This window comes from Scomber scombrus, chromosome 19 (genome assembly GCF_963691925.1).
Source record: "Scomber scombrus chromosome 19, fScoSco1.1, whole genome shotgun sequence".
NCBI lineage: Eukaryota > Metazoa > Chordata > Actinopteri > Scombriformes > Scombridae > Scomber > Scomber scombrus.
This window is the reverse complement of record NC_084988.1, coordinates 1,690,725-1,702,221: the sequence shown is the minus strand read 5'-3', so window position 1 is coordinate 1,702,221 and position 11,497 is coordinate 1,690,725. Positions and strand designations below refer to the sequence as shown.

Here is an 11,497-nt window from a genome sequence, read left to right as displayed (position 1 = left end):
ATGGAAAGGGGTTTCTAAATTCACACACACACACACACACACACACACACACACACACACACACACACACACACACACACACACACACACACACACACACACACACACACACACACACACACACACACACACACACACACACACACAACACACACACACACACACACACACACACACACACACACACACACACACACACACACACACACACACACACACACACACACACACACGACTCAGGTTTAATTACATGGGTGAAAGTCCTGAATGCAAGATGACTGCAGGACCAAGTGGTTAGAGGCAGAGATGCATCATGGGAGTCGTGGTGAGAGGTATAAAGAGGATTTAAGTGGCTGCTATAACAGGGAGGGGGGATGGGGGGGGGGGGGGGCATTACAACACATCAAAGCTAAAGAGAAAAAAAGTTAACTTTAAAGTTGAAAGTGTGGAGTTTCCCCTCAGTGGTTTTATAGCCTCATTTAATGGATTTAATGAAGTGAATGTTTTATTATATTTGTAGTTTTTGGACACTTACCTGCAGGAGATCACTGAGATCCAGCAGCATGTCTGAGGGGAACTGGTTAAGGCGACAAATATTCAACATGGGAAAAGAAAAGAAACAGTAACAGTAGTTTAGTTTTTACCCAGTTAAAGAGACAAATGGAAGGAAGGAAGTGACCTCAAGAGGACTGAAACTAAATATGTCAGGAAACATAAAACTTGAAGCTCGTCAGTTACAGAGCGACATTATAATAAACACCTTTCATACTAGAAATTACATAACTAAAATGAATCGGTCTCCATCTACTGGACTTTGGTGCGGTTCCGGTGGTGAGAAGCAACCTGAAACAAATAGGTTCAAAACACTCTAGTTGTAATGAATTATGGGTATAATGGGGGGGGGGGGGGGGTACTGCATTGTGGATAACTTTCTTATTTAATTTATATTTCTTCCTGAAGTGCAATGCCTCCGGTACATCATCAGATTATTTTCCAGCTGCACCTCGTTTTCAAACTGTATCATTTGCCAAAAATGACAAATGCAAACAATGTAATACATGAAGAACAGAGCCGAGATCAACCCACGAAGCTGTTGTTCCGTTGTGAAACTCGAATGTGGTGCTTTTATCTAAAGGTCTGGAAGATAAACACCAAAGTGACATATGAGGAGTAAGAAATACAGAAATATGCGTATTGAAAACCGAACTGTTCCAAAGTCTGCAGGCTACATTGGACCAAACAATCCAACTATAGGTCTGAAAAGGCCCTTTAACTCTTCCCGTCGGACCTGCAGTACTCTTCTTTCCCTCCAAACCATTCTAGGCAGAACAAAAGGAAAAAACACATATACATGAGTCTAATTTTTTGTAAAGAGAAATAGTTAAATTCTAGATTGAGGATGCATTACTTAGTTTAAATGTGCATCCACTGATCTCACTTAAAAACTATTAAATATAAACCAAATGTTTTCAGTGTATTTATGACTTTAAACCTGCACAGTGGACAATGGAGTAAAAAACAAGATGATCACGTTAAGCTCGGGCAGCTGCTTCAGTAAATCTAACGTGACACTGCAGCGTCACCTCTGACCAGACGCCTCTCTAAATATACTGACGGACCGGCCCGCCGCCCTCGCTGTGACCTCACCAAAAAACACACACACACACACGCCTGCCTCCTCATCAGCCTCTGGACATCAACATCCTCCCCAAAGAACCAGAGCCTGCCGTGGACACGCCGGTCTCCATGGCGACGGGGGCCTCTCTCTCTCTCTCTCCGTGGCGACAGGTGCACCTGTCTCCAGGCTGCCGGGGGTGGATTAGAGCGACGTTTCAGCTGAAAAAGCCTCAACAGAGGAATTAACGGCGGCGGCAGCGCAGATGAAAATGGAAAAAAGATAATCCGAGCACAAGCCGTCTGGAGATTACAGACGACGACTCCCTTAATCAGGAACATAAACAATAGAGGGTCCTTCAACACATCTGGGGCCACAGAGGAAATACAATGAGGGTGGGAGGGGGGGAGGGGGGGGGGGGGGGGGGGGTCACTTCAGGGTGACTCAGGTTTAAATAAAGAGGATATTTAGACTAGACCAAAGTATCTGCATCTGTCATAGTCACTCTTTTTGTTTTAATTGTTTTAGAGTTTAATCAATTAAATAAAGGGTGTCAAACATGTGGTCTAATCCGGCCCACTGGATAACTTTAAAAAGTGTGAAAATTACAGAAAAGTACTTATTTTCACTCTCCATAGTCAAGGTTTCTATTTAGGGCCTTTAAAGCTGCAGTTGGTAAGTCTTATAAAAGTAACTTTGTGTCATATTTGTTAAAGACAGCATTACATTAATCTAGTAATCTAGGCTCATTTAGCCCCATCTACTGCTCCTACTGCAAATTGCCAGAATCCACCGCGACCGACAAAAAGAACCAATCAGAGCCAGGATGGTGTCTGATGGAGCGTCTGACAGCTGTCAATCACTGCTCGCGCACACAGGCCCTCCCCCTTCCTCCTCAGCTCGGGAGAGCGGCTTCAGGAGCGTAGAGAAAGTAATGGCGCAGCAACAACAATCAGCGAGGACAAAACTACCGATACCTCCGTTACCAACAACAGCATACGTCAGCCTCCTCTGGGGGAGGGACTTTGGAGGCAGGGCAGGAGTGCAGTGGAGAGGGAGAGGGAGGGGAGGGGGAGGGATCTGAAAGTTGTACTTCTTCAAATTTGATGCTAAGTCCTCTCTCTCCTCAAAGTTACCGACTGCAGCTTTAAGGTAGCAACCGAAATAAATCGATACCAAGTAGCATTGAAACATCTCCCGTCAATCGATACCTGCAATCGATCCGTTTTGCACCAGAGCTAGAAAATATGACTATTTGTACATACTCGCTCACAGCCAATCAACACAAGCTTTCTTCTCTTTAACGCGGCATGTGATTGGTCCACTGCCACAGCAGCTACAACCCGTCTGTGGTGGTGAAGTCATGGTGAATTTGAGTTAGCAGTTAGCTTAGCAGTTCAGCAGCAACGATGCCTCCTAAACACTCTAAAGTCTCTAAAGTGTGTCTGCACTACACGCCTGTTACTATGGATACAAGACAGAGACCTACATGTGTTAATGGGAATCTAATTAAGGACTCAGCTGGTATCAGATCACTTTAACCCTCCTGTTGTCCTCGAGTCATGGAAGGAAGGGAGGAAGAAGGAAGGAAAGGAAGGAAGGGAGGAATAAGGACGGAAAGAAGGGAGGAATAAGGAAGGGAGGGAGGGAGGGAGGGAGGGAGGGAGGGAGGGAGGGAGGGAGGGAGGGAGGGAGGGAGGGAGTGAGGGAGAAGTAAGGAAAGGAGGAAGGGAGGGAGGGAGGAAGGAAAAAGGAAGGAAGAAGGAAGGAAAGGAAGAAGGAAGGAAAGGAAGAAGGAAGGAAATGAGGAAGGGAGGAAGGAAGAAGGAAGGAAAGGAGGGAGGGAGGGAGGAAGAAGGAAGGAAGGAGGAAGGAAGGACGGAAGGAAGGAGGGAAGGGAGGAAGGAAGAAGGAAGGAAAGGAGGGAGGAAGGAAGGAAGGAAGGAAGGAGGGAAGGGAGGAAGGAAGGAAGAAGGAAGGAAGGAAGGAGGGAGGAAGGAATGAAGGAAGGAAGGGAGGGAGGAAATGAGGAAGGGAGGAAGGAAGAAGGAAGGAAAGGAGGGAGAAGGAAGGAAAGGAGGAAGGAAGGACGGAAGGAAGGAGGGAAGGGAGGAAGGAAGAAGGAAGGAAAGGAGGGAGGAAGGAAGGAAGGAAGGAGGGAAGGGAGGAAGGAAGGAAGAAGGAAGGAAGGAAAGAAGGAGGAAAGGAGGACGATACAAGACAGAGACCTACATGTGTTAATGGGAATCTAATGAAGGACTCGGCTGGTATCAGATCACTTTAAGGATACTGCTGGTATTATTATTTCTTTAACGATACCCAGCCCTACTTCTGATCCTCCAATTTAAGATAATTAACTTGCAACAAGATTCAGATTTAAAAAACAGATTTTCCTCAGTGTGCTTGGACACATTTTATCAGCATCTCTTAGCAGGGTAACCCCAGATTGACCAGACTGCAAATAAAACATCTGTGCATGTTTGAATTGACTTATTTATTGTGAACAAGCTTTTTCTATGATGATAATTAAATCTAAACTGTTGCAGATTCACAAACAAACACTTTAATGAGACTGAAACTGGCAGCTGCTCAGGATTTAACACCTCATACTGATGCACTTGTGAAGGCGGAGGTTGTTGAAATTGCTATTTTTTCTCGAGACATCTCAAAGCTGTTCAACTGTTGTGTAAATATATGACTTATTTCAGTAAAGTTATAATATAGTATATATTATTATAGGTTATTATGTAATGTTTTACTGGTGCAGTCCACTTGAGATCAAATTGGGGCTCTTAACCCTCCTGTTGTCCTCAGGTCAAGGAAGGACAGGAGGAAGGGATGAGGAAGGACATTAGTAAGGAGGGAGGGAGGGAGGAAGGGAGGAAAGGAGGAAGGAAGGAAGAAAGGGAGGAAGAAAGGAAGGAAGACAAGGAGTAAGGAAGGAGGAAGGAAAGAAGGAAGGAATGAGGAAAGGAGAAAGGAAGTAAGGAGAGAAGGAAGGGAAGAATGAAAGGAGGAAGGGAGGAAGGAAGGAAGGAAGGAAGGAAGGAAGGAAGGAAGGAAGGAAGGAAGGAAAGGAGTAAGGACGGAGGGAGGGAAGAAAGGAGGAAGAGAGGAAGGAATGAATGAGGGAAGGAAGAGGAAGGACAGAAGGAAGGAAGGAAGGAAGGAAGGAAGGAAGGAAGGAAGGAAGGAAGGAAGGAAGGAAAGGAGTAAGGAGCGAGGGAGGGAGGAAAAGAGGCAAGAAGGAAGGAGAGAAGGAAGGGAGGAAGGAAGCAAGGAAGGAAGTGAGGAAAGAAGTATGGAAGGAGGAGGGAGCAAAGAAAGAGGGAGGGAGAGAGGAAAAGAGGCAAGAAGGAAGGAGAGAAGGAAGGGAGGAAGGAAGCAAGGAAGGAAGGAAGTGAGGACAGAAGTATGGAAAGAGGAGGGAGCAAAGAAAGAGGGACGGAGGGGAAGAACGAAGGAACAATTAAAGAAAGAGGGAGGAAAGAAGGAACAGTCAAAAGAGACGGGGTCAATTTGACCTGGGAGGACGACACAAGGGTTAAACTAAAATGAGTGACACCCCTGGATTAAATGAATCTGAAACTATTTTCATTATCAATTAATCATTAAACATTTTTCCAGCTTCTGAAAAGTGAATATTTTCTGGTTTATTTTGTCTTCTATGATGATAAATTTAATATCTTTGAGTGATGATGTCACTTCACAGTTTCCATAACAACTAATCAAGTAGTCGGGACAGATTAATTGATAATAATCGTTAAAAAGTTTTGGATTTGTTTCCCCATGTCTAAAAGAAAGAAAATAAGTAGGGGAAAGGAAATGAATACAGGAAGGAAGACAAAGAGGCAAACAGAAGGAAACAGTGTCGGACCATCTGTCAGCAGTCTGAACATCGACACGAAATCCAGACATTGTGGTTCGTCCTCGTTAAATTAAACTCCAGATTCCACGAATGTTTCCTTTTTCTTTTTTTCATCATTCTTTCACTTCTTCTTCTTCTTCTCCCTGCGTCAACACTACACAGACTCACCCAGCTGTGGAAAAAGGGAAGTGAGGAGCGGAGCTATTTTTAACCTCGGGCCTCACTCTTCCAAAACACACACACACACACACACACACACACACACACACACACACACACACACACACACACACACACACACACACACACACACACACACACACACACACACACACACACACACACACACACACACACACACACACACACACACACACACACACACACACACACACACACACACACACACACACAGAACAAAAGGCTGGTAAACAATAGAGCAGGAACACTCCTCGCCCTTCTTTCACTAGGTAAACCTAAACCCGCTCCGCTGTTACATAACACAATCATCCGAGCGTCCTCTAAACACAAGTGAGTCAGGAGTAAACTGAGCACCAAACACCGGGGGGGGGAGGAGGAGGGAGCCGTAGCCGCCCCCCCCTGCTTATGAAATAAAGATGGAAAAAAAAGTCCCATTATCCCGACGGTGACATCACTCTCAACTTCAATAGCTGGCCTTTAGCGGATCATAAAACATTAAGAAAGGCGGTAGCTGGTCGGCCTCCGCTGGCTCACATCAAAAAGTAACCTGAGCTCTTTGATGTGCCGTCCCTGCCGTCGGTTTAAAAGATGCAGATATGCAAAGTTAACAAGTTCGTCTCAACTAGCAGTGAACTTTTACTCGGGTGCTAAGTGTACGATTAAAAACAGATCTGCAGGAAACAGATCTGTTCAATTATGGATGCTGTTCTTTGATCAGATCAGAACATTTAAGCAGACAGGAACACACAGTCCACATGCTCACTAACTTGTTAGTTGTACTCCTCTGGGTGCTTTAGGTGTTTAAAGAAGGGAGCGCGGTTTGACTTTCTGAGCATCAACACCCAGGGGTGCTGCCGGGGATTTTGGGCCCCATTAAACAGAAATCACATCGGGCCCCAACCTGCACACACACACAGGTGTAATTACTGTAACCACACATCTACCTGTGAAGGCTTGCAGCTCTCTTATAGTCCAATACTAACTGTATAATATCTACTGACACTGAGCTGTGATAGTATAACACTGTGTAGAGGAAGAGAGGAAGGAATGAATGATGGAAGGAAGAGGAAGGACGGAAGGAAGGAAGGAAGGAAAGGAGGAAAGGAAGAGGGAGGGAGGGAGGAATGAATGATGGAAGGAAGAGGAAGGACGGAAGGAAGGAAGGAAGGAAAGGAGTAAGAAGGGAGGGAGGGAGGGAGGAAGGAAAGGAGGAAAGGAAGAGGGAGGGAGGGAGGAAAAGAGGGAAGAAGTAAGGAGAGAAGGAAGGAAGGAAGGAAGCAAGGAAGGAAGGAAGTTAGGAAAGAAGTATGGAAGGAGAAGGGAGCAAAGAAAGAGGGAAGGAAGGGGAAGAACGAAGGAAAAATTAAAGAAAGAGGGAGGAAGGAAGGAAAGAAGGAACAGTCAGGAAACATTCTGCATATAAATAAAGGGTTAGTTCAAATGAAATATTCTATTAATATATACAGGACTGTGCAAAAGTCTTAGGTCACCATTAGATGTGTTGTTTATGTGTTGTTATAATGACCATATATAATTATTTATAAGTCTCTTTATTAGAATACAACCAGAAAATACAAGAAATGTTAAAAAAACAAACAAAAAACAGAAAAGAAAACAGCTTCTATAAGCTAAAGTTGGTATTTAGAGGCATTTACTGTGACGTCCCTTTACACTTTAGAAATGTGTGTACATATGTCCTGTATTTTCTGTTTGAATGATGGTGGTAGCCTAAGACTTTTGCACAGTACTGTACATTAATGATGATAGGTGTTAGATGTTAGGGCCCCTGTCAGTCACAGGCCCTTAGAATAGGCCTAACTTTTCACCCTCTTACAGCTTCCCCTATCAACACCTGCCGAAGGGTCCCAAGCTGTTTTCTGCTCAGTTCTCACTCTCAGTAATCACAGGTTTTTTATAAAGTAGCAGCTCAGCATGTAAAAACATAGTTATTTTCAGGATGAGTTAGAGAAGTAGTTTCCATCGTGTTAAACTCTCAGGATGCAGAGTTTCCATCTATCCGACCTGTCAGTGGATTCAAACCCACAAACTACTTGTTGTTTCCACTGCAGTAACGTTGTGGTAATTTTACGAGGCAGTGAGCGTTGGCGCGTGTCTCCTTAGCAGGAACCAACCCTGAAGGGCAACCTCCTGCCACTTTTACAGGGGCAGAACAAGTCCTGCCTCGGGGTAGGAACTCTGTGCTCCTGAAACATTCCTGGGTGGAGCTTGAGGTTGACTCTGTGCTGAGTGAGTTTACTCAAAGCAGGATGTGACGGCAACAGAAAGCGTAAAAATAAGCACCTATAAACTGTTGCAGAATGATTACATCACCTCTAGAGTCCAGTGGGGCCTATCAACGTCCTGCTCTGCAATGGAGACACAACGGATGAGAGGAAGTTCCTGTGAAGGTCCCGCCTCCTAAATTTTACCCGGAACTTCCTCAACCCTCCTGTTGTCCTCGAGTCAAGGAAAGAAAGAAGGAAGGAAGGAAGGGAGGAAGGAAGGAAGGGAGTAAGGAGGGAGGGAGGGAGGAAAGAAGGAAGGAAGGAAGGAAGGAAGGAAGGAAGGAAGGAAGGAAGGAAGGAAGGAAGGAAGGAAGGAAGGAAGGAAAGGAGGAAGGAGGGAGGAAGGAAGGAAAGAAAGAAGGAACGAAAGGAGTAAGGAGGGAGGAAGAAAGGAAAGAAAGGAGTAAGGCGGGAGCAAGGGAGGAAAGGAGGAAGGAAGGAAGGAGGGAGGAAGGAAAGCAGGAAGGAAGGAACAAGGGAGTAAGGAGGGAGGGAGGGAGGGAGGAAAAGAGGAAGGAAGGAAGAAGGAAGAAAGGAAGGATGGAAGGAGGAGGGAGCAAAGAAAAAGGGAAGGAGGGGAAGAACGAAGGAAAATTTAAAGAAAGAGGTAGGAAGGAAGGAAAGAAAGAACAGTCAAAAGAGATGGGGTCAGTTTGACCCGGGAGGACAACAGGAGGTTTAATGGAAGCAGAAGTAGAGCTGCTCCCTAACAAAATGAAACTAATTGAAGTACAACTGAGGCAGCTGTGGCTCAGGAGGTAGAGAGGTCATCCACTAATAAGAAAACCTGGGCAAGATACTGATGTATGAATGTCTGAGGGAACGTTAGCACCCTGCATGGTCGCACCCTGCCATCAGTGTATGAATGGGTGTGAATGGGTGAATGTGACATGGAGTGTAAAAGTGCTTTAAGTTGTGAAAAAGACTAGAAAAGCTCCATATAAGCACAGTCCATGCACCATAACTGAGGTTTGAATCTGAATAACAGAAGAAGTGCAGCAACAGAGACACATTAGAGCTTAAAGCCAACACATTAAAAGCATTAAGAGCATCACAACAGCAGTAACAAATAAATCAGTCTCACTAAAAACTATTCTTAAATAGTTCTCACACAAAAAAAACTAGACAGCAGCTGCAGCTGAAAATGATAAAAAGAAGAAAAGTTGTTTTCCAGCCAGGACAAAACTTCACTGCTCAAACATTTCTCTTCTTTTCCAAGCTGAATATATTCTGCATCTCTAGTGGAAAGACGGCTACAGCCAACAGACAAGGTGCAAGATGAGTCACATGACCCACACAGCCAACAGACAAGGTGCAAGATGAGTCACATGACCCACACAGCCAACAGACAAGGTGCAAGATGAGAGTCACATGACCCACACAGCCAACAGACAAGGTGCAAGATGAGTCACATGACCCAAACAGCCAACAGACAAGGTGCAAGATGAGTCACATGACCCACACAGCCAACAGACAAGGTGCAAGACGAGTCACATGACCCACACAGCCAACAGACAAGGTACAAGATGAGTCACATGACCCACACAGCCAACAGACAAGGTGCAAGATGAGTCACATGACCCACACAGCCAACAGACAAGGTGCAAGATGAGTCACATGACCCACACAGCCAACAGACAAGGTGCAAGATGAGTCACATGACCCACACAGCCAACAGACAAGGTGCAAGATGAGTCACATGACCCACACAGCCAACAGACAAGGTGCAAGATGAGTCACATGACCCACACAGCCAACAGACAAGGTGCAAGATGAGTCACATGACCCACACAGCCAACAGACAAGGTGCAAGATGAGAGTCACATGACCCACACAGCCAACAGACAAGGTACAAGATGAGAGTCACATGACCCACACAGCCAACAGACAAGGTGCAAGATGAGTCACATGACCCACACAGCCAACAGACAAGGTGCAAGATGAGAGTCACATGACCCACACAGCCAACAGACAAGGTACAAGATGAGAGTCACATGACCCACACAGCCAACAGACAAGGTGCAAGATGAGAGTCACATGACCCACACAGCCAACAGACAAGGTGCAAGATGAGTCACATGACCCACACAGCCAACAGACAAGGTGCAAGATGAGTCACATGACCCACACAGCCAACAGACAAGGTGCAAGATGAGTCACATGACCCACACAGCCAACAGACAAGGTGCAAGATGAGTCACATGACCCACACAGCCAACAGACAAGGTGTAAGATGAGAGTCACATGACCCAAACAGCCAACAGACAAGGTGCAAGATGAGTCACATGACCCCAAACAGCCAACATCTATAGGTTACTTATATACTGTAACAGGACTGATGTCACTATATGAATGGATAGAAGGAGTGTATATTTGTTTATATTTTGGGGGAATCTACACCATGAAAGTCACACTGATTGTACTATTAGCAGCTCCTGTTTGCATCGTAACCATGGAAACACCTGACTCTTCCATATACCATCAACCACAACACCACAGCTCCCAGTACACCTCCCACTAAAAAGACTGAGGCTGTCCTAATTACTATTTAATCCCAGGAACAATTGCACACTTGTATATTAGTATCAAGAATTTATAATAATAATAATACATTTTATATTTAAAGCACTGAAGAGATACAGTATTTTTTATTTATTTTAATTACTTACTGACCATTACGCTGCCACTGTTGTGTCAGTTTTTGAATTTCTCCCAAAGGGGATCAATAATGATACCTTACCTTCTTTTTAAGTTATAAAACAGCATTTTTATATAATTTCTAAATGGATTTATAGACTATCATTAGACATAATTCAATATAATAGCGAAAAACTGGAAATCAGCCTTTAGAGAATAAAGACTTTCTGTGCAATTTACTTAAAAAATAAAAATGTTTTAGTTGAAATTCAGTGTTTGTATCATCATTAACACCTATAAAGACACATTGAATGCATTTCCTAGCTGTTTTTTCACCTTTATAAAGACACAAATTGAACATGAAGGATACGTGGCGTCCCCTCGGTGCGGCAGACCAGGTAGAGGCAGGCGGCGATGACGTGCGAGGCTTTGCGGCCGCGGGTCAGCTGTTTGCCGAGCGCCATCCGGTAGAAGTTGAAGGCGGTGTCCAGACAGTGCTGGTTCATCTGCAGCTGGCGACCCAGAGTGTTGATGTTCTGCTTCGCTGGAGAGACACAAAAACATGAGCAGGTCAGTACATGAGACCTTTTTATTTATTTTATACTATTAATATTCAGCATCTGATCCGTTTTTCATCCTCTGCAGAGCGTGAATATTTAAAGGGAATATGATTTAACTTCAAGGTTATTTGTCATCATCATCATCAGTGGTAATACTAGTCGTAGTAGAAGTAGTAATATTATTGGTAGGAGTGTAGCTACCATTACTATTACCATTAACAGACCATTTTCAGAGTCACTTACAAGCAGCAGTAGTAGTAGTACTAGTAGTAGCAGCAGTAGTACTACTACTACTACTACTACTACTACTACTACTACTGCTACTGCTGCT

General features: G+C 44.5%; 1 protein-coding gene across 1 annotated transcript in view; it reads right to left on the bottom strand.

Annotated features, from left to right (window-relative positions):
• Positions 1-11,497, bottom strand: part of LOC134001234 (transcription factor IIIB 90 kDa subunit-like) — a 153,935-nt gene that overhangs the window by 123,011 nt on the left and 19,427 nt on the right. The window contains exons 4-5 of the mRNA XM_062440802.1: positions 10,977-11,150; positions 536-567 (exon numbers count right to left, since the gene is read on the bottom strand). Of these exons, the coding sequence (XP_062296786.1) occupies positions 536-567; positions 10,977-11,150 (206 nt within the window). The remainder of the gene's footprint in view (positions 1-535; positions 568-10,976; positions 11,151-11,497) is intronic.